This window comes from Stigmatopora nigra, chromosome 3 (assembly GCF_051989575.1).
Source record: "Stigmatopora nigra isolate UIUO_SnigA chromosome 3, RoL_Snig_1.1, whole genome shotgun sequence".
NCBI lineage: Eukaryota > Metazoa > Chordata > Actinopteri > Syngnathiformes > Syngnathidae > Stigmatopora > Stigmatopora nigra.
The window spans coordinates 11629362-11653307 of record NC_135510.1 but is presented as its reverse complement, the minus strand read 5'-3'; the positions used below and the strand labels follow the sequence as shown (position 1 = coordinate 11653307).

Below are 23946 nucleotides of genomic sequence, written 5' to 3'. Positions count from 1 at the left end.
TTTTGTAATTTCACAACTTTTAAAGTGGAAAAAAACTACTTTTGATAACATTCTTAAGCAGTTGTTAATCAATGAATTCGCATTCCAGAAGTCCAATAAAAAAAAGAAGAAAAACACAACACAAAAAATAACAAAAACAAAGCATTACCATCAATTTTAAATCATGCACCGGGAGACATTCATTCATTCATCATCTGTACCGCAAGGGTTGCAGGGTTACTGGAGCCTATCCCAGCAGACTTTAGGTGAAAGGCAGTCTACATCCTTGACTGGTCGCCAGTCAGCCAAAGGGCATTCAGCGAGGGAGAAGCAGAGGGCTTATATTTGTAGCTTGGAATTTAGTCGTTAAATTAATTTCGTATTTGTTAACATAGTTATTTTTAATTGTTTAATTACTTTTTATATTTGTGTGTCGAGTCTTTTTTTCGTATTCCTGTATTCATTGTTTTTTTATTTTGTCTTTGATGTATTAGGTCATATTTATCTTGACAGCAATAGTCCACCATCGACAACAAGGTGGAGTGTTGTCAACAGTTCCTGTGTATTCAGGCTTTCGCAACTTCAGCTTTCAGCTCCCAAAAATGATAATTGGAAACATTTTTTGTTTAAGAATCACTTAATTTTATAGTTATACATGTTTGTGTCCAAAAGTTGTAAATGATTGTGACTGCAACTTATAAGTACTTGAGAATGGATTGTTTTTGGCACCTAAGAGACTGTTAATGTATCATTAGTTTACACAAATGGAGACGTTGAGAATTATTTCTATTGGCTGTGGGCATATGGGGTAGTTAGCCAACCAATTACAAGCAGGTGCCTCTGTCCTACGTACATCTTGAAGGATAATAGAGGAGGTAATTATTGTGTCCATTTTAATGGGGTTTTATTGACAAGCATCATTGCAGCTTGCAGCTTTCGGCCTCGATTGAAACTGCTCGTGAAAACAGCTTTGCAACTCAATTATGTTTGACATTGTATTTGACTTCATCACTTCATAACAAGAGACCTACACCGAAATATTCAGCAAATTAGACATTTAAAATAGAAGCACGACAATATCTTGGAAAATTTACAATATTGATTTCACACTCTGACCTTTATTCTAATGTCAGAGAAGATGAGATGAAGCTCGTCATCCTTCATTTTTTTATTTATTTTTTAACTCGATATCCTGTGTAATTGCACATTCTTTTTTACATGGAAGAATTCACAGTTTGATGCTGGAATATAGAAGATTTGGTGTTGATGCTTAGTAACACTGTTTATATTGCCATATCTTCAACACCTGCAGTTGGATGCTTTCAATTTTTAGAATCTAATGTGATTTCAATAATGTGTCTCTGACGAAAAAAGAAACGCTTTGCCCAAAAACACGACAACCTTGCTTAATACACCCTCTGGCTTGCCCTTTATTTGCTTGAGAAACAGTCTATGGGAATGAAGCTTTTGTACCTCACCCTTGGTTTTGCACATACAGCACAGATATTAATATTACTTCAACAGCTCTTTCAGTTTGACTATTTTTATTTACACCAGTGTCTGGCAGGTAGGCCAACACTAAAGCAGAGCACTGACAAACTGAGACAGGAATGGCTGGTCGCATGATTAGGTTAGCAGGGCATATCTTGTTTGCCTCCCATCCAAGGACACTGACGTAATGGGCAGAAACAGAACTTGAGCGATGACTGCGTCAATGTCACCTTAGGTTCTGCTTAGCTGTTAGCAATGTATGCTGAGTGTCCTAGCCTGGCATCCTTGAGTGTGACAGTGCAGGTGGCAATCGAATGAATGACGGTGCCACTCTAAAACCTGCTGTGGCTAATGACGCATACCTAAAAGTTGCAAGTGCTTGCGTGTGCACAAACATGATGAATTCATGTGCAGCCGCTTTAGTGTGTTGTTTTTTTTCTCATGTAATTATTGACTTAAACAATAATGACATTGCCTGGTAAATTCTCAATGGAATTTTAATAGTTTTCACCCTTCACGGAAAAGGTAAAAAAATATATAGCTAAGATAATGTCATTAAATCAAATGTTATTTTTTTAAATTCTATTTTATTTTTTAAAATGTGAAATCTTGCTATCAACATGATTTAGAATTATCATACATTTCTTACGGGAACGCTTAATATCTTGTTTTGTAGTTTGAAATCCTTTTTATTTTTCAAAAGACGACGGTCTTCTGAAATTAATGTGCTTTCAAATCAATCATCTTAAATAATACGGAACACTATCCAGAGTACATGATAATGTTCAAATTAAGTTTGAATATGATCACAACGTGGTTTCAGCACATCATTATCCAGTTAATTTTGTAAAAAGATTAACCCTTTGCACTAAAGGTATTAAACACTAAAGTAAAGTGAGTCCAGAGTTGTACATCATCATATGTAAATTTCTGAAGTTGAATTATCAGAATATATAAACAGGATCTCAGAATATAGAGTTTGTGGACCCACTGTAAGCAAACAACATTTAAAAACTTGTGTTGAGAGAGAGAGAGAGAGAGAGAGAGAGAGAGAGAGAGAGAGAGAGAGAGAGAGAGAGAGAGACTTGCAGCCATTGTCAAAGTGTCTCCCTTTCGTATTATCAGCAGTGAATGGATTCACCTTGGTGCCTATGCTTCCAATGAACTAACCACTAATCCAGATTCTACAATCAGCAACTGTAACATGTATTCAGCCCATTAGAAAGAAATTGAAAAAAATCTCTAAACAAAAACAATCACAAATGAATAATCACTTAAAATTAGATCACTTATGTTTATCTTGCAAGTGTCAGAAACCCTGACATCCCTTTTGATCCTTTTTCAGCCTAACCATTCCCAGTTGCCAGGATACCACTTCTCGAACGCCGAGTCCTAATTGTTTTGACTGAGTTACAAGCTGTTTAATAAAGCTACCTTGTACAGGGTTGTGATTCTAGTCATGCACAAGCTCAGCCAAGCAATTTGACTGGTGGTGGTGTTGTGTGTGTGTGTGTGTGTGTGTGTGTGTGTGTGTGTGTGTGTGTGTGTGTGTGTGTGTGTGTGTGTGTGTGTGTGTGTGTGTCTGTCTCTTCACGTAAATCTCTGGAATACAAATAGTTGCAATTACAGTAAAGAATGTATTTCAAGTATACTATGTCCGATAAGGTAAGGACTTCATTGGTCATCGGACATAAGTCATTTTAATATTTTCTACATGTTTTCTAAAAAGTGTACTGTCAGGTTTAGGGACGGTCCACTTTTTTTGGGTTAGGAAAACAAATGTCAAGACATGAACAAATTCAAATTTTTAATTGAAGTATTGTTTTTTTCCCTTCAAGCTTAGCTTTAGGCAAAAAATGCTCCAGTTGTCGCATTTACTGCATTGGGGCCAGCCCCTCCAATGAATTGGATTGGCATGATGGGCATTTCTTGCTTATTATACGTCAAATGTCTCCCATGACATCTCAATGGGGTTGAGGATATTATGATTTTAAATAAAATTCTATATTTCCCAACTTTTGAATGTGTTGGCTAAATTTTCTATTCATTCTGCAACTAGTTTGATAAATGATAGACTTTTCACAGAGTACATAAATTGTCTGGGTGACCCCAGACATTTGATTGGTAGTTTAAAGTGGACAAAAAGTATATGGCTGCCCTTAATTATGTAAATTCTCCCGCTTGGTCTGGAATTAACATTTTAGGACTAAGTACAGTTCAAATTTGAGCTTTAATTGATGGGAAACAAATAACCAGTAAATTCATTCATTAATTATTTTGTACCGCTTATGAAGAAATTGAATTTATTAGCTTGGAAAAATACATGAATTAGCCGCAAGGTAAAAAAACTGGAAGAAGAAAAAAGTAACAGTTTCTAGAATTAAAATTGTAGTACTTTATTTGTGTACTCGGGATGAAGGAGAAAAAATGAACAGAAACATGAAATACATTTGCGAAGAAAGTGTTGAACATTATTAAATCGTATCCAGTAGGTCTCTGCATTAGGAGTAATACTTCAAAAAGAGCAAGAGTTAAACGATTCTTTAAAATGATCAACCAATTCCCATACTGTGGGTCACCTTGTTAAATGTAATATTTTACTCGAGTTCCTTCTTTATGTGTTTGAGTCGTCGTTTCAGTTTTGTTCTCATCATATTTCTTGAACCGATTCATCTCTCTAACCTCCATTATCGTCACCCTGTAGAAAACAGGTGCATCTGTCCCTTCCCCGTTGCGTTTATTACTCTGAAGACTTTTGGTTTTCTCTGAGGACCCCCTGCTTCCTAATAAGCTCAGCCCTTACAGCTTATATCAACGCAAGGAGGTGGTCTCCCCTTGATCAAACCATCCACATCTAGTCAGTTCGGATGTCATGGTGAGAGCCAAATCTCAAGTGGAACACCCTTATTCACTAAAGATGAGATCAAAGACTTGCATATTATTCAGAGTTGCTGTCAAAAGCACTGAAATTTACAAATGACAATACAAAATGGCACAGCCGTCTTCACCCACACACTTTTAACGATGTGAATAGTGCAAGAACTAAGATCAGGTAGAAAAATCACAATGATTCATCTTTCCAGGTATGGCTACGAAATAAACGGATTCACCCTTGATATTGCGCAGCATTGTACGTATAGCTCAAAAGTCCAAAAGTCACATGCCAAGTCCTACTTAGTATGTCAGAATAAAATATATGAAATTCCTTTCAGTTACAAACTGCTGAGGGAACATAGGCAATGATTGAATTGTCATTTTACTAAAAGACCAGCAGAGGGGCCTGATTAGACAGCCCAGAGCAGGGGTCGGGAGAGAGAGAGAGCCATAAACAATTCATATTTTCAAATGTTATTCATTGAGAGCCATATTCAAGTATTAAAAGTAAAGTGTGTCATTTGTAGTAATGTCACCACTATTAAAGAATAAACGTTCTCTGAGATCTTTTGACAACATTGCTGTGCTGTTGCTAATCAATGATAATCAATGGGAGTATGCATGCAGAAGTATCTAATAGGGAAAAAAATGTTTAAAGCTGCACTAGAGGTAGTGTCGGCGCCACAATGATCCCCTAATGCTTTTATTGATGCATTCAGTACTCAGCTCTCTAAACCGCCTATCAAAAGAGCCGCCTACAGCTCCCGAGCCATAGGTTCTCTCTACCCTTGCCCTGAAGCATTGATAGATTATCGTTTTATATGAGAATTATTAATGAGAACAGGGGAAATAATTGCATTCCATGTGCGCTCTTATTAATGAACAGTATTTAAACTGCATGTCACAACAGATGACATTTGGAAGCTACAGCTGCATTGAAGTGACGAACACCATTAACAGGCAGATTTGTTCAAAATAATGCGTATAAGATTGGATATGATAATGCAAATTACATTAAAGGAAATGGAATTTGTTTTTGATTAAGTGTATCCCAACAAATGTTGAGGAATTTGAGAAATAACAAAGTTCATTAATCTGATGTTTAATATTGAACAGAGGGGCAGAGCTATCATTTAATCTCCACCTGGTGGTGGGGGACGATGCTGGTCCTGCCCAGCAGATCCAAACGTTCCGTGAGGGTCTCCTGGGAAGCTCTGGACAGTAAAAAGCTACATAAAGAAGGCTTGTTTGTGGAAGAATTGGCCGACTGGGTTCTTTAGGGACTCCACTCTGAGTTGTAAAAAAAGTACCAGCTACTAGAATTGACTGGAAAAAAAAAACACTCAAAATACTCAACTCTCTCACATTTAATTAGAATTCCATGTCCAGAATATTACTAGATTTAGATTTTCCCCCATGTATTGCTAAGATCTATCCACTGCGCAGAGTGAAGCTGAGACTATGGGCTAAAAATACATCATTGGTTTCTTTAACATTCTCTAGTCAGGCCCCTATGACAGAAATGATCCAACTCTTTGGAAATATAAAAAAAAATACCTTAGTTTTTGTATTTATTTTTTCTTATTTATATATATTACTTATTTTTTTGCACTTTTGGCCTAAAAAAGTTTATTCCTAATTCTTGCCCTGCATGTAGATGTTAGTATATCATGCTGAAGAGTATTTAGAACTTTGTTCGCTCTTTTGGTGGTTGACTATTTATTCACAGTCGAAAAAAAGAATGTTAATAAGTTTTACAGCGATCCAAATCCTGTACTTTTCTTGCTGTGCGGGGTTGCAGAAAATCTCTGGCTACTGACATTTGACACAAAAAAAAGTTAAAACCCGTAACTTGCTATTATCATTCGCACTTTATATATAGCAGGAAGTGCCGTGATCTGTAAGGAAAAACACTGCATATTTTTATTTTCTCTACTGGAACAGGATACTCTTGACAGAAAGTGCTACACAAAATGTGTTGAACGGTTAAAAAAAAGTAAAAATACATCCAAAATACCAATTGGTTTTAGATTTTCCTATTTTAAGCTCACTCCTCCCCACGCCCGAATATTCAAACCAGATTTTTGATTTAATGCTAAAGGGTTTCACCTCATTTGGCCTTTTACTCCTTACCCTTTCCCCAACACTGACAAAATGGAAGACATTACCATGTCTGGATATGTTATTATGGCGCTTTAGTTTAAATTGCTACAAACCTTGGAGGGATTTATGTACCTCAAACAAACTTACTTGTCTTTCATGCTCTATTTAAATTGTCCTTGTCTCCTTATGTTTTATCCTATTTCCTGTCACCTATACAATGTAAAACTGTCTAGGGGTCATAAATGGATCTAAATATTCATACCTCATTTTTTTTCTAAAAGTTTTTCAAGAACAGAAATGATTGAGTGCTAAAAATGAAGGTTTTCAATTTGATTGAGCATTAAAATTGCCATTGAACATGTTTTTGTTTTCCAGATTAGATCTAATATTGACTTTTTTCAAAAGCCTATAATGTCCTCATGCAGAAAACAAACAAAATGAAATGAAAAACAAAGGTTGTCCTTTAACATCATTTATTTACAAGTAGCTGAAAAAGTATTAGTTATGGTGAGAAATATGTTACAACCACGTGCACGTTTCTGTGGAAGTGTCACGGTATTGCACCTGACGTTGCATGTCAAATGTGGGCAGCTTTGAGACCCATTTGATATACAACTTTAGGAAAAAGAAACCACAATTCATTCAACCATAAATATTAAACAACAAGTTGCTTGTGATGACACACAAAGACCAACCGCTTAAAATATTCTGTGCCAAGCTTTTATCATAACAATGGTTAAAATATAACTAATAAATAAACTGCTTAGAGAGTGACTGCAAAGGTTGGAACAGATTCTAGTTGAAACATAGGAAAATATGTAGGAGTGAAATAATAGATAAGTAGTGAGTCCATATCAAACAGGTGACATTTTCCTGCAAAAAAAAAAAAATCCAACGAAAATGTCAAATGTTCTGTCTCCCCCCCCCAAATCCCCCTCCCCCACACCCCTCTCTCTCTCAACCCCCTCTAACTCTCCTTCTCTCTCTCTCTCTCTCTCTCTCTCTCTCTCTCTCTCTCTCTCTCTCTCTCTCTCTCTCTCTCTCTCTCTCTCTCTCTCTCTCTCTCTCTCTCTCTCTCTCTCTCTCTCTCTTTCTCTTTCTTTCGCTTTCTCTATCTCTCTGTAACTCTCACTCTCTCTTTCTCTATCTCTCTGTAACTCTCACTCTCTCTTTCTCTATCTCTCTGTAACTCTCACTCTCTCTTTCTCTATCTCTCTGTAACTCTCACTCTCTCTTTCTCTATCTCTCCGTAACTCTCTCTCTACCTCTGAGGGTGGTGGATAAATGAAGAGCTCCTAGATTGACTGAGCAATGTCCAACATAATAGCAACATTTGTCACTGGAATCCAATTTTGAATGTCCTCTCCATTTGCGTGCCTAGGTACACTGCAGGTACACTGAGTTCCTCCCACATTCCTAAAAAAAACCCCAAAACATGGAACTCTGGTGGTTAACAGGCATAAATACAAAATGAAAACCGAGTTATATTTCGGTATGAACTGACAGATACACGAATTATATAGACGGACATGCCTTGATGAGACAATCAGAAATACCTTAGTCACATGAGAGGTACTAAACAGGAGATACAGGTGAACTCAACTTGAAATGACAAGGACTGGTCACAGGGGAAAAATCCCAATGTATTCAATCCCTAACAAAATGTTAATACATCTTACTCGAAGACTCCATATTGTCTGCCAGTTTTAATGGTGGTCTGAATGTTGGTTTGTCTGCTTTTGCAACAGAAATAAGACCTTGAATCTCAAAGACAGAAGAGACAGGTTACAACCGACCCCACAGCGTGGGAAGGGGTGCTGGAGTCTAGTCGGAGGGCACACTGAATTGTCAGCCAGCCAATTGCAGGGCACAAGGAGACATGGAACCATTCACGCTCACACTCATCTCTAAGGGTAAATTCATTTGTTCAGCCAGCCTACTCTGCATGATTTTTTAATGTGGGAGGACACCAGAGTACACGGAGAAAATTCATGCGAGCCGAGAAGAGCATGCATTCTCTTTTGCATTGTATTTTAAGTGTGAAACAAGAGTCAGTAGTAGTAGTAGCAGTAGTGTGTACACGCACACACACACACACACACACACTGTTTAAACCATTTTAATCACCTTTTCCAGCAATGTGACATACATAAAATAAACATAATTTTATTCAAGGTTAAATGAACTATTTTCCCATTCGAGGTGCTCAACATATTGTCAAACCAGCTTTTAGCTTCACATAGCATCTTCGGTTATGGTATTCTGGGAATTCCCAAATGAATTGCAGAGGGTGTCAAGTATTCACAGTGAACATGTCTATTTGTATCGTATTTCAACAGAATAGATAGCACGCACATTTTTGGCAAATAGGCACGTTGATGTGACATTTACCTTCATTACGTATATATATCCTGACATTTGCCCGATAAACATGTTTAATAACGATTGTTTGTCACCATCAGAATAAATAATGAGTAATTATTCTAACTCTTGTCAGTGGTTTACCTCAGACTGAGAGGTTAAAAAGTTTGTGTGCACACCTACACGAAAATATTAATGGTAAACCTAGCAATAATATCAAACAGAGTGTGTAATAGTATCAAATGCATTTAACAACGTGAATGTAAAACATTGACTCCTTTGTTTTAAACACCATTTGTGTTTGACTGGGCAAAGGGTTCCTGAGACCAATCCCAGCTGACTCTGGGAGAAAGGCAGTCAAAGCCTTAGACTGGACGCCAGTCTGTTGTAGAGCACAAATAGAGACTGATAGCTATTTACACACTAGAGTCCTCCAATGTTCCCTCAGAAGTAGACCATACCTGTCAACCTCGGCCAATTCCGCCTCTTATTAATGATAGATAGCAAATCCCCTTGTTACGCGATAAAAATAAAAATAAACATACAAATGCAATGCGACACATATTTACTCACATAAGGCTGACGTAAAAAAAAAATCTTCAAGGTTTTCCAGGTTTCCTGCGACTTAAAGGCAACCAGTAAACGGTTTAACCTGCTAATTTCTTAATATTCAGTTGTCAAATTCAAGAATGAATGATTTCAGGAACAAAAATGCCAAATGGGGGGTAATAATAATCAAGTAGGTTTGGGACATCTTCATTGGTCATTCATTTTTTTCCCATTTATTTTTTCAGTTGCACAAGAAACCAATTTTCAGCCCCGACCAAGACATCTCATACAATTCAATGATGCCAATGTTGGAGTACGGTATGATTTATATAATTTAGAAGAAAGCATTGTTGGAAGTCTCTCTTTCACTATTTAAACCTGTCTTGTTCAGTTTTAGAAACGAATAGGAATCAGAGTGTCTTTAAAGTCTAAAACTGTTTTAACATGCCATGTGGGAGTTGGGTGGACTTTCATCGTGGCTGTTTATATTTTGTTGTTCATACTGAGAATGGAGATAAACAGAAAAGAGGGACAGAGAGGATGAAAAAAAGAGGGAATTTTCAGTGCCTCTTATGGGCTAACCACTGAGTGGGATGAGTGATACAAAAACTTGATTAGATGGATATATTGAACATAATTTAAGTCACATTGCTTTCTTGATATGACTAATCTTACCAAAAGGACACAGAAGGTTTAGAGGAGGGAACATAGATCAGATGGGAGTGTGATAGGGTGATGTAAGTACTCAACAAATCACCTGTGAACAATTTTACATACTAGTGAGTGTTCAGTGGCACCTAGTCATGCATGTAGCCACTCTAACATGTGCCTTATTACAGCAAAGAATGAAACTGCTGCATACGAGCCACTGAACAAGCATGACCCCTCGATCCCCCGCATGCCCTGCCTGCAGCCATTGCCACTGAAACACCTACTGTGACCCAGAACTCAGTGCAGTCCACCAGCCCATCCGAGTCAGCACCAATCCAGCCTGCGGGAATAGGTAGCACACCCCTATACGCCCACATTCACCACCAACCTGCACAACTCACCACATCTGCAGCCCCCACCCAAGCAGGAGTACAGAAGAGCCTACCATTGTCCTCAAGTCCCAGCACGGGAATGGCCCCCCAACTACGAGCGAGGCCAAAAGAAAAGTGGGACCCACTTACCAACCCTATTATTATTGTTGCCGGGTTCCCAACTGACAACCATTAACCCCACACCGTGCAGGGACCATGAGGGAGGGAAGTGCAGTGTATGCATTAAAATAGGAGAGCCTAGCCAGGGAGCAGTGGGACATCAGGGGAACTGCAACAAAAACACGTGCACCAACACACAAAAACCCACTCACGTACACACTCACATAAACCCCCGTCTCTGCTTTAGCTCCTTTAAAACAGTATGCTATGGAAGTGTTTTATGTTTGTGTGTATGTTTATAAAATAACAATGAAATTATTTAGATACAACAGTTAATGGGGAGAATTAAAGAAAAAATGCATTATGTTTGGGAATTTGACATTGTTTTACTTTTAATACCTCCTATAAGATCAAAATATGATACAGGAGCATATAGTATCTCAGGCTGGGGAGTGTGGCACAGCTAAATCAACAAAGGCACTCTATGACTACAGTAAACAGAGGACATCCTCACCACCGACGAGACACAAGTGCTGCTTTGTTGGATGTCTATGCTCTGACGTTTTGGAATTTTGCCTTGAGCATCTTTTCTCACTCGGATTGGATTTGATGAGGCTAACACTGATGAATATGGCACCGATTGCAGAAGAAATTATGTTATTTTGAATTTAGCCAGATGGTACAGCTTCATCATTTTGAAGTGAGCTTCACTTTACCATGATATTGCATCAGTGGAGATACAAAGGTGCACAGCTTCTCACCGGACTGACAGCACCACACTCAACAGGAGCAAAATGATATTTTCAATGAGTTGTTTGCCATTGAACATTTCAATGACATTATACAAATATAACAAAGCAAATAAAAATAACACTTGGATAAATAGAGCTTGCGGACAAAAATGACCACAATATAATTGTGGAGTGGAAATGATGGTATTGATCATGATGATTGGAACATCTAAAAGAATATATTATAATATTTGTAAAATAAGTCCTTCTACTATATATATATGACTACTATATATATATATATATATATATATATATATATATATATATATATATATATATATATATATATATATATATATATATATATATATATATATATATATATATATATATATATATATATATATATATATATATATATATATATATATATATATATATATATATATATATATATATATATATTTAGATATTTATATATCATATCATATAATATAGTTTTTCCCCAATCTACATTTCTTCAAGTGTTATTTTTATTTGTTTTGTTATATTTGTCAAATGTCATTGACATTTTCAACGGTTTAACGGTCATTTCCTTTTCAGGCAACACATCTGCTGGCTTTTTGAATCTTAATGACAAAGAAGTTACGTTACGTTACGCTTTTTTTTTTCTTCCTTTCTTCATTTTTGAAAAACAACACGTATTGCGTGTGGCCACCGAGGCGCCCATCATTTGCAGTCAGGGCTGGTGGCTTCGTTTGAATCCCTCCTTCTTTCCCCACCTCCTCCAAGCGATTGGCTGCCTCGGGAGCGCAGACAATGTTTTAATGCAGCGTGTTCGTGCTCAGAGTTTAGTCTATACTGGGAAGCCTTCTTGTCCCCAGGACCCGTCCAAACGTCAACAACATACTTTACATTGCACCCCCTGGTTATCCGATAGGTTGTGTAGGAAGTTGATGTAGTAGAATGCAGACGAACTGTTGCCTCCTCGCTTCTTCGCACTTTGGATGAGGTCGCCGGGCAAGGACACCGCGCCGCTTATGCTCATTTGGACCAAGGAGGAACCTGCTGATCATTCACCCTTTTTTCAAATGTTCAGTTTTGGATCTTAACCTCGACTCTTGTCTGGATGTCCATCCCATCTTCAACGTGGTTGAACAGAGATTATAGAAGAAAGGCAAGGAAGGCTCTGCATCCTAATCACACAGCAGAGCGCACTTCGGCTCATTGACATTACAGTCAGACTTTTCTGAAGCCCTTTTTAATTTATTTATTTACACTGCGGCGCATTGGAAAGAAAGGGCATATACTTTAAAATTATTTGTCATAAAAAAAGGTTTAAACTCACCCAAACCTTATTGGAAACTGACTTTGGATCTACATTTGATTTGATTTTTTTTTTACTATGTTTTGGATTATTATATCTATTCATACAGGTAAGTTCACCTTGATTTTATGCATCCTTCATTTGTGTTTACGCATGTGTGTGTGTGTGTGTGTGTGTGTGTGTGTGTGTGTTCTTTGGATTTAGCATCATTCTCTGGAGCATGAGGACGCAACAGCTTTTATAGTTGATTCTTGCAGAGAAAGACACAGAGCACCAGAGGAGAGAATTACATGGTTCTGCTGATGGCTGGCAGCTCGTTTTTAGAATTCTTATGAGGCTCATTTTAAATATCCGGATTATGCGGATTTGTTAATGCGTGTAAGAGGCTCATTTTATACTCACTTATTCAAATAACCATCACAATAGGCCATCTCATGATTTATTCCTGCATACTCACCATATTATTCAAGTTAGACAGCTATCATCCTGTTTTTATTTTTAATTTTCCCCCTCTCAACCGGTATGAATGGCCAGGTAGTGCTTTGTGATTTAGTGACTAAATGTTTAATTAAATTCTAATTGTTAGTTTTTCCATGATGTATGTAGTGAATGAGATTAATTGAGAAACCTTTCCAAGGTTAACTAATTGGCAAGCTCCCCCCTCCATAATTTTGTTGATGAATTACACACAAGCCCTGTTTACATATCAGGTTAATGGGGCACTTGAGCGGTCGCAGTTAGAATTTCAGTTTTTATTTTGCAAACTGACATTATCATAATACATATATTCTTGTGCTTTCTTCTAGGTGGTATGAATATTCGTTGAGAATGACTATTCTATTTGGACAGTGGATCATATTTATCGCTCAGATGAGTTGGAGTGCCCCGCAGAATATGAATTAGGCGTTCAGTACCACAGATTGCTGGGAGAGACAGAAGAGGAGCGCGACAGAACAAACTCCGTCAGTTCATCAAGGCAAATGTCAAAACCTCCCATGATGAACAGGACTCTTCATTTGACTCAAAGTAATAATATCCAGATCTAACATTATATCAACAGGTCAAAGATATTACAGAGATAAGACAGCTTTTTGCCATTACTACAGAGTGGGGATGTATCTTTCTATTTTTTTTTTCCTCCTCATATGGGCTCAAGCCCTGACATTGAAAAACTTAAATTACTCTGTCCCAGAGGAACAAGGTCCAGGAACAGTAATTGGAAACATTGCCAAAGATGCCAGACTGGGATTGGAACAGATTGGGCAGGCAGGACAGGGAAAGAAATCCAACTTTCGGGTGTTGGAAAATTCAGCACCACATCTTATCGATGTTGACCCCCAGAGTGGACTTCTCTATACAAAGCAACGAATTGACAGAGAACCATTGTGCAAGAGAAACCCCAAGTGCCAACTGTCCATGGAGGTGTTTGCCAATGACAAGGAGATCTGCATGATTAAAATAGACATCCAAGACATTAATGACAACTCGCCTGTTTTCCCTTCAGATCAAATTGATATTGACATTTCTGAAAATGCAGTTCCAGGGACACGATTCCCATTGACCAGCGCACATGATCCAGATGCCGGGGAAAATGGTCTTAAAACCTACCAGATAACTCGTGATGACTACAATCTATTTTCCTTGGAGGTAAAATCACGTGGAGATGGAACAAAATTCCCAGAATTAGTTATTCAAAGACCACTGGATCGGGAAGTGAGAAACCACCACACACTTATATTATCTGCCACTGATGGTGGGGAATATCCTCGCTCAGGTACCATGCAGATAAATGTCAAAGTAATTGATTCCAATGACAACAGCCCTGCGTTTGACCAGCCCGCTTATGTTGTTGAAATTCCTGAAAATTCTCCTCCTGGTAAAGTCTTGATTGATTTAAATGCCACAGATCCTGATGAGGGCAACAATGGACAGGTAGTCTATTCTTTTAGTGGCTATGCCCCCGAAAGAATCCGGGAGCTGTTCACAATAGATCCTAGAACGGGGGTTATTAAGATTCAGGGCAAAATAGATTATGAGGAAAACCCGGTTATCGAGATTGACGTGCAGGCAAAAGACCTCGGACCCAATCCCATCCCAGGCCATTGTAAAGTCACTGTTAAAGTGCTAGACAGGAATGATAACTGGCCCTCCATTGGCTTTGTGTCCGTAAGACAGGGAGCCATCAGTGAAGCGGCCCCTCCAGGCACTGTTATTGCACTGGTTCGTGTCACCGACAAAGACTCCGGCAGGAATGGGCAGCTTCAATGTAGAGTGCTGGGTAATGTTCCCTTTAAACTGGAGGAGAATTATGACAACTTCTACACAGTGGTGACAGACAGACCACTGGACCGAGAGGCACAAGATGAGTATAATGTCACCATCGTGGCAAAAGACAATGGCATACCGCCTCTAAACTCCACAAAGTCTTTCACTGTAAAGATTCTGGATGAAAATGACAATGTCCCATGCTTCACCAAGTCAGTTTACCTTCTTCAGATACCAGAGAACAACATTCCAGGGGAGTTCTTGGGTTCAGTTCTTGCTCATGACCCAGATCTTGGCCAGAATGGAACTGTGTACTACAGCATTGTTAATTCCAATGTGAGTGGCGGCGATGTCAATACGTTTGTTAATGTGAATGCTGCCAATGGAGCCATATATGCAGTAAGGTCATTCAACTATGAGCAAATAAAATACTTTGATTTCAAAGTTCTTGCACGGGACGCTGGCTCGCCACACCTAGAAAGCAACACCACAGTGCGCATCAGTGTTCTGGATGTCAATGATAACATACCTGTCATTGTGCTACCGCTCCTACAAAATGATACAGCTGAAATCCACGTACCACGTAATGTTGGCGTTGGCTACATTGTCACAACAGTTCGAGCAGTGGATAATGACTATGGTGAAAGCGGAAGGCTCACGTATGAGATTTCGGATGGGAATGAAGAACATCTTTTTGATATGGATCCCGTGACTGGTGAAGTGCGAACATCTCACCCTTTCTGGGATAATGTGAACCCAATTGTCGAGCTGATTATCCGCGTGTCAGATCATGGCAAGCCGACCCTCACTGCTGCCGCTAGACTCATCATTAAGGCCTCCAATGGACATCCCGCTGATGGACTGCTGCACGTCGACGACAATAAGAACTGGGATATGTCACTGCCTCTCATTGTAACCCTCAGTATCATATCAATCATGCTTTTGGCTGCTATGATCACCATAGCGGTCAAGTGCAAGAGGGAAAATAAGGAGATACGAACCTATAACTGTCGCATTGCAGAATATTCCCATCCAACGCTAGGCAAAGGCAAGAAAAAGAAGATTAACAAGAACGACATCATGCTGGTGCAGAGCGAAGTGGAGGAGCGGGATGCCATGAATGTGATGAATGTGGTAAGCAGTCCTTCACTGGCCACCTCTCCCATGTACTTTGACTACCAGACACGCCTGCCACTCAGCTCACCAAGATCAGAGGTCATGTACCTTAAACCCACTTCCAATAACCTCAGCGTGCCCCAAGGCCACGTGGGATGCCACACCAGCTTCACAAGTCCAGTCACCAGCACTACAGACACACCTACTAACCGCATGTCCGTCATACAGGTAAGGGGAATTGCCATACTCTCCTGCGTTGTTATGCCCACTCCCACGTGACTACCTTCGTGAGCATCCACGTCATGTCGACATGTCCTGTAAAATGAAAGATAAAGAGAGACCAAAGGCAGAGAGTCAGTAGAGCACAGAGGGGAAAAGGGAAGGGGAAGAGAGAGCATTAGAAGGATTAAATATTGCTGTCCGCTCTGGCCGCGGATCTAGTGACATCCACACACATTATTTGCATTTGAAATATGTCACGGTAAGCGTGTCAGATTATATATTTTTTCTACAGTGAGCAATTTATGACTGAAATGATTATTCCCTCAATATGTAACACAGGCATTTCACTTATTATTATTTATTTTTGGATTGTTCTCATTCAGTTCTTACAACATATACATCAATTTTCTTTAATGCTTGTCCTCATTAAGATAGAGGGTAATTGGGCCTGTACCAACGGATTTCAGGCATGCCATCCTGGTTTAATCACAGGACACATGGACAAACAACCATACACACTCATGTTTACACTGATTTACAATTTAGAGTTTTCAATTAACTAAAAGGAAATGTAGAACTATGGCCAGGAAATTGAACGCATTGAGAAAACCTATATGGGCATAATGGTATAATTGCCCATAAAATGACATAATGTTTTTTTTTTAAATTGTAATCTGTCTTCATTGAAGTCTTTTAGATTTAGAATTAATACTGTTCAAATTAACCACCATGGATTAGTAGATTTACCATATTTTTACAGCTACTTTAATCTTCTTTGTAATGCGTATTTAGGTATAAACGTCTCTAATGTGCTGACTTCTCTATGTCTTTGGCCTTAAGCTCATTAAAAGTCTGTCGTGTCAGACGAGGATTAAGACCTGCTACGCTACATTGTGATCGGACAATGGTCAATTGCTGAAGATCATGGCTTTCTTGTGACGTTTACCTTTTTCTATAGTTATACTGATGATTTTTTTTGACTCAGTTTTATCTACACATTTAATATAGAAATTGACCTGTTAAGATTTTTTTCTATACTGTTTCTATACCAAAGAGTTTATTACTTTTATGTTCGCTGTGTTGTTTTATTTTTTGTATTTTCCAGTTCACCAATATTATTTGGCCCTTAATTAAGATGTCTGTTGTCCTTCGTACCCCCTTTATTAGCTGGGCATTTCTGTGATGATGACTCTGATCAAATGTGACACATTCCCACTAGGGAGGAAAGCCACTGTCTGTTGTTCTCACTCTCAACCATGCTTCTATTATAAGCCAGCTGCAAAGGGCAAAGGTCAGCGCAATGAGCGTTAGTAGGACTTCCTAATCATAGGAAAAGGGTCATTTCTGGTTTTGTCTTTTCTAGTATTCAATTATTCTGCATTACTCTTCCGAACGTACACATATTGTGTGCCCTCCTGTCTTGAAAAAGTCTAGCAGAAGCAACACAGCTAAGTTTTAAGTGGGTCCCCTGAAAGTGTGAGCCATGTAGGGTGCTCTATTGTATTATTCAAGAGAAACCAATATAGAGAGAGATGCCTTGAGGCATTAAGTTTCTTCAGAAGCTGTACAGAAGCATATCATTTTCATCTCCACCCTGCCATCATTCTCCCTTTATGTGGACAGTAAGTAACCGGAGTCAGAGCAAAGTGGCAATAGAGGAAATATGTCAGGAAACAAAGACAAAATCCCTCCTTCATTGATTCTCGTGCCCCTTAGACCATCTGTCACTGCAGATGCTAGTGAAAGAGACCAAACAGGAACAAAAAAAATGTGTGAATTGAAATTGCATGTCGCCTGCACATTCTGTTAAACAAGAGCAACTAATGTGATTGCGTGCACATGCACCTGCATGCCTACTATTAGCCCAAAAGTCTGCAATTCTCCTCCTCGTTCCTCATCATGTTTTAGAGCGGCATGCTGGCTGAGAGGTACTGCTTGGTTTATTGCTATAAGCGTGGAATAACATGAAATTATCAACAGAGCTCCACTGGCCTTATCGTTGTCACTACTGGGCCAGGGACCAGCTGAGAGAGTTTAATTTTATTTGCAAGGAGAATTCCTGGTGTAAGTAGATGAATGATACACACTAATGATTCCTAATACTGCTTAAGGCGTCGAAGGGAATTACTTAGTGCAGGGTGAAGGTTAGACTCAGTCTGTTGCGGAATCCCCCACTGGTCAGAGACATTCCGGTCACTCAAGAGTAGGCATGTTCATTGTGTCCAATACAGTTTTTTTTATAATTTGATTTTACTTTGCTAGGTTTAGGCACATGGCAGTTTTTGGAATGCGTGCTGTCATTTTTGTCAAGCTTCTACAAAGATTGTTTAGTGGTCGCTAAATTATCTCATCAGATGGATACATTATCTTTTATTTCTATCAATCATACACAGGCGCTGATTATATTCTGGGATACTATCGTAATCTGGGACACTGCAAAGACGAAATGGTGTGTCAGATCAGCCACAAAATGCAGTAAACCCTGCCTTCAGGTGGCAGTATTCTGCTGTGAAATTAAGGGTTAGTTCTCCTTTGCCTTTTCAGAAGAGCTCGTGTTCTAAGATAAATGTACTTCTAATTATTACACCCTGAGGAAAATGCCAGTACAAGATCAGTACAAACATTTGCAATTCATACAATTCTGCATTACTTGAATCATGCACATCATGTAATGATCAAGCCGTTTTGAAATGAGTGGTAGATATAACCCTCTAAAAAGACATTAAAATTTGAGAATATTGGTTGTGTTATACTGTGTCCATACGCATACCAACGCTGTTGCTGGAGTTTAAAATGAATTCTTCCAGGAACGGTCTCTGTCGCCATAATTCAGGCAGATTTATGTGTGTGGGTGGGTGGGTGTAATTTCATTGTGTATTCCAAGCATAGGATTTAGTCCTTTCGAGCCAGAGCCTCTTCTCTTTTATGAGCGTGACAATCTTGCATTTGTCCAAACCTTGAAACACCCTTCCTCTGAGAAAAGCGCACATGCACTATAGCACGCAAACACACTGATGTGCATAACAGGGCTGTGTCTTATCACATCCACTGCCATATATTATATTGAAATTGCTCCCACACTTGAGAGACCACTGAGGCACTAAATTAGAAAAAAAAAAAAAAACAGTCTTTATTTAATTTTTCTTTTCCCCTTCATCTTTAGATAGGTGCTCTCCTCTAGGGCCTCCGGTGGGATGGGATAGAATGAAAAGTTCGTGTGTGTGTTTATTTTACCTGGAAAACCTAAATACACATTCAGAACAGACTTGGCAGCTGTTTAAAAGTCCGCTTTGTTGTCACACTGTGCACATGTTCATAACAACCGAGGAAGTGTGATTATGATAACATTTACCTACTTTCATGCATTGTATTTTATATACATATTTATTATGTATTTATTATCTCTTACTTTTTACTGCTAATTTGAATTGTGCGGGGACTGAATTATTTCGATAGTTATTATTCGAATTTGAATTCTGCTCAGATTGGCTCTTGATGTGTGGATGTGTCATTGAACAAAAGTTAAAATTAAGACCTCACTTTACTGGTGGCAAGTACACGTAAAGGACAAAGTGTGCAGGTACTCGCATAAGAAGGCGTGGTGTGGTGTTAGTATGTTGCCAATTTGAAATATGTTTGTTATTTAACATACTATACTTTGCGTTTATTATAATTTTACTGTACCTATACATATCTGAAACAAACTGATTTTAGTTTGAATCTTGATGACATCCCCTAAACCTTTGTCATTGCATAAGATGATGTTAGATGTTTTTTACTGTTCCCTGATTGTTTTCCTGAATTGTTCAGACCAGTGAGCGTGATGCCTGATTGAGCACTCAAGAGGACAATAGTACTCAGACATTTTTGAAAATTCATTTTCGAGGCAGAAAATAAAAAAAAAAAACATTCAAAGCACACTAAGGCCAATGCTTATAACTGGACCACTTATTATATTGACACAGTAGGCCTCCAAGTCATTGATGTTTGGCGTATTATATTTGGTTTCAGAGAGAAATACGGTCTATACTCTTCCCCAAATAAGACAACATGATTTTGTTCCACTGTTCACTTTTCCTTTATTTACTTATTAACTTTACAAGGGATCGCTTGCCTTGGGTCTCCCTCCAGCTGGATGTGTATGACTTTAGTAGGGTATGCATGCTAAAACAAGTCAAATATATACAGGCAATGTATTGTTTGAGTAGCTATAGCTGCAACGAGTAAATTGGAGACTTTCAAAGTCAAACAAAGTAGATCTCATTCCCTAGCTCTTTGGCATTGGTCCAATGTGAGATAGCTACAATTTTCTCCATAGATATGTGCTACAGACCCGCCATGCAGCTTGAAGGCAGGAATTATGTGAATCTGTTCTCACCTTCTTTCTCATTAGTTGAAGGGAAATGATTTATGCCGGTCTCTGTCCTTGTCTTTTATTGCTAAGCACTTCTTCTGCTACATCAGTAATGTGATTAATTGATTGAATGGATATACTCTACCATGAAAACAATCTCATTTGCTCTAATTTCAGCAAAGTACACATCAAAACAGGGTTGTAAAACAGATGTTTTTGCCCACGTAAAACACGTGACTATCACATTTGCTTTGTGTTGCTGTTAACCCAGAAATGTAGTGTTCAAACACTGTCAAGAGAAAAACTTGCGTGTGTGTGTGTGCGTGTGTGTGTGTGTGTGCGTGTGTGTGTGTGTGTGTGTCTGTGTGTGTGTGCGTGCGTGCGTGTGTGTGTGTGTGTGTGTGTGTGTGTGTGTGTGTGTGTGTGTGTGTGTGTGTGTGTGTGTGTGTGTGTGTGTGTGTGCGTGCCGTGAGTTTTTAAGGGGTGGGATAGTGATCCCATAGTTTACTATGTTTCCTGGAGTCTAGTTTGAAATGCAAGTCCCATGTCCCAACCCCCATGTGTGTGTGTAGGAAAGAAAATGACAAGCACTGTACTTTCTGTGACTTATGTGTCATATGGCAACAATGGCAACTGAGTCATCACTCCAATATGGTGTTGCCAAAATAAAAGCACTAATGGTAGTAGCTTTTTAAGGATTCACAACCATTCTTTTCCCCCTGCTACTATGCAGTACATAAATATAAGAAATGATGGCGAAGGTTAATAGAGGATGAAAATGTGATTTATGTATCATCATTTTCTATTGCATTACCCTGATGCACTCAATTGGTTCCCAATTGGGGTTGTATCTGGTAGAGAATTATTTTTTTAGGCCTTTTAACGTCCCTGTAAATTCCTAGGATGTTCTTTTTCCCATTGATTATTCTATATTTTGTAGTGGATTGCAGCATTTTATTATATTTTGCTATGAGCTTTGGTGCTAAGAAAAAAAAACCTTCAATTGCAAGCACTCGTTTCAGCCTTTTATCTTTCTCTCCAAGCACTTGTCTTTGCTAATAACCGTTACAATTGCTCATGTTACTGACAACCCGCGCCAAATTCATAACGATGAGATTATCTTGTCAACAGTGCAGTGTGTATATGTCTGCCATATTGATCTTTGCACACTGTCTTAATGAATAAAGTACCACAATACACGCACTGGCTCAATGTTAACATTGAGCAGATCTTGCTATTTATAAGCTCCCAATACTGCAGAGATAAAAGAAATTGCCTAGTGCTGTACCTTTTTTCCTTACCACGACTCACTCCTCTTTCTTTCTTTCCTGTCCAGCTTAGTGAGCTAAAACAGCTCCCTCACACATTTCCAGCAATGTGTCACACTGACATCTTGAGTCCATGTACTCCCAGGTGGAGAGGCATAAGTGGTAGTGTGGGTGGGCTGGGTGCCTCATGATTACGAGAGAGGCAGCCCATTTGTCTTTAAATGACAAAATTTGTGAATTTCACGAGATCACTGGGGTTTACAGCCAGAGATTATACTTGATTGTTTCTTCTATGGGCTTGCTGATTAATCCTAAAGCTGGTTTGACGGACTCTTAATGCACCATGCGTACACTTAAGAGTCAGAATAGAACAGGCCGTCTAACGCTGGCACTACAAAGCCTTGCCCCTTGAATCTTCTTTTAGAGAACAGAAGTGAAACCCTGTCTTCCTTGCATTTCCTATTAGCTGAGTACTTCATCAGTATTGACCAAACACAAATACTGAATACGCAACGTAGGTCACCTTGAACTGAAACATAGTCCATACTATAATGTAGAAGGCTCTACATGTTATGCGAGTGTGGTATATGTTCGTTCATTCATTCATTTTCTTAACCGCTTCATCCTCACTAGGGTCGCGGCAGGGTTTATTTTGCCATCTATGGTGCAGCGAGTAAATCATGCATGACTGGCACAAATTACAAGTTCACAGTAGTTCACATCAGGTGCCCTACTATTGTGTAAACATGGCTTCCTAGCAAAGACTCTACTTAAAGGAACTAAATACTCCGGTTCCTACAGTCCAAAAGTGGCAATGCAACTCATACTATGTGATATATTATCAACGTCAAGAAGGACCCATTTTATATGAGAAGTGCTTCAAATTTATCTTGCAAATTGCCCCAGAAAAACCTATCTCTGACTTGGTTGCACTGGTGAAAAAGATTAAATCGCAACACAACGACCTTATTACAAAATAAAATAATTAACACAAAGACACCATCTCTGTGGCCTTGACCCTTTGCTAAATTGTAGGATGCTTTGTGGAAATAAAAGGTCTACTCACATCTGTGTCAGATTGTGTCCAAGTTAAGAAATTTGATTGAAAATGGATATAAAACAGTTTCTCTGTTTTAGTCAAATGTACATAATGATAACAAATGTGTCGGCCAGTTTCTTTTTAGAAATGATTATGAATTTGATGTTTTTTTTTTTTTTCAGTAAAAGCACAAAACCTCTGAAAACAACTTGTGTTTTCATTTGAGCAGTGCCATGCAAGCTTAAGTTGATGTCAAATTACGTTTTTTGTTGTTTTGTTTTCGGAGCAGATCTCCGTGATTCATTATTTATCCAGTGAATACATGCAAGGGAGTTAAGACATGTTATGTCTGGTAAACAGTATTGTTTGGAGAACTATTTACTAAATTGAGACTTTTGAGCCGTTTTGTTTATTAGAGATTTTAGTTGAGCACCTGATTTTATTTTATTGGGGGGCTTGACATAAAAGCAGCCCATTATATTTTATTTTCTTGTGTTTGTCTTGCTTGAATGGGAGCAGGAAGTATACAGAAAGGGAAAGAATAAGAATTAGTTCAAGGGTATTCACTCTCTGGGGCTTTGGGTTTCATTATTTCTACACAAGTTGATTCTCGAGAGAGTAATGACAAGCTTTGTTGACCGACTCAACGATTCATTTCTGTTTATCCCTTAAGTGTTTTATTTCCATATACTTGATAGGTAATTTAGTCTCCAAAGTTAAATGACAAATGTTTTTACAGAGAATAAAGATGCACCCCCCACAAAAATAAAAAATAATAACAGTCCGTGCAATAGCAAAAATAGGTATTTGCTATATATTAGTAACCATTTAGCTTTTAACTGTCACCAGTAAACTAATTTATAATAGAATAAAGGCTTTCATTAAACATATTCCTCTAAATTATTTACAGTCTGTAGTAGTAAACCTGCTTAATTAACTTGGAATTCATCTAAAATTTGTCACGTGATGCTATGAATGTTGCTGAAAATATCCACATAAAGTTCGCTTAGGTCTGGATCATTCTTTAATCAGTAGAGGCGTTGTGTTGTTTAATAATGATGGCAGTCAGTCAGTCATCTTCCGTACCATGCATCCTCGGGCGAAAGCCAGGCTACAACCTAG

The 23946-nt window shown here is 38.5% G+C and overlaps 1 protein-coding gene across 2 annotated transcripts in view; it reads left to right on the top strand.

Annotated features, from left to right (window-relative positions):
• The first annotated feature begins 12099 nt into the window (after nucleotides 1–12099).
• The window catches only part of pcdh17 (protocadherin 17), a 36315-nt gene continuing 24468 nt past the window's right edge, over nucleotides 12100–23946 (top strand). Inside the window, exons 1-2 of one of the 2 annotated variants that reach the window (XM_077713199.1) lie at nucleotides 12100–12669; nucleotides 13367–15959. In XM_077713199.1, coding sequence (XP_077569325.1) covers nucleotides 13674–15959 — 2286 coding nt within the window. In that variant the 5' untranslated portion in view covers nucleotides 12100–12669; nucleotides 13367–13673. Of the gene's footprint in view, nucleotides 12670–13366; nucleotides 16170–23946 lie in introns of both variants that reach the window. The other variant, XM_077713198.1, reaches the window with a different exon arrangement.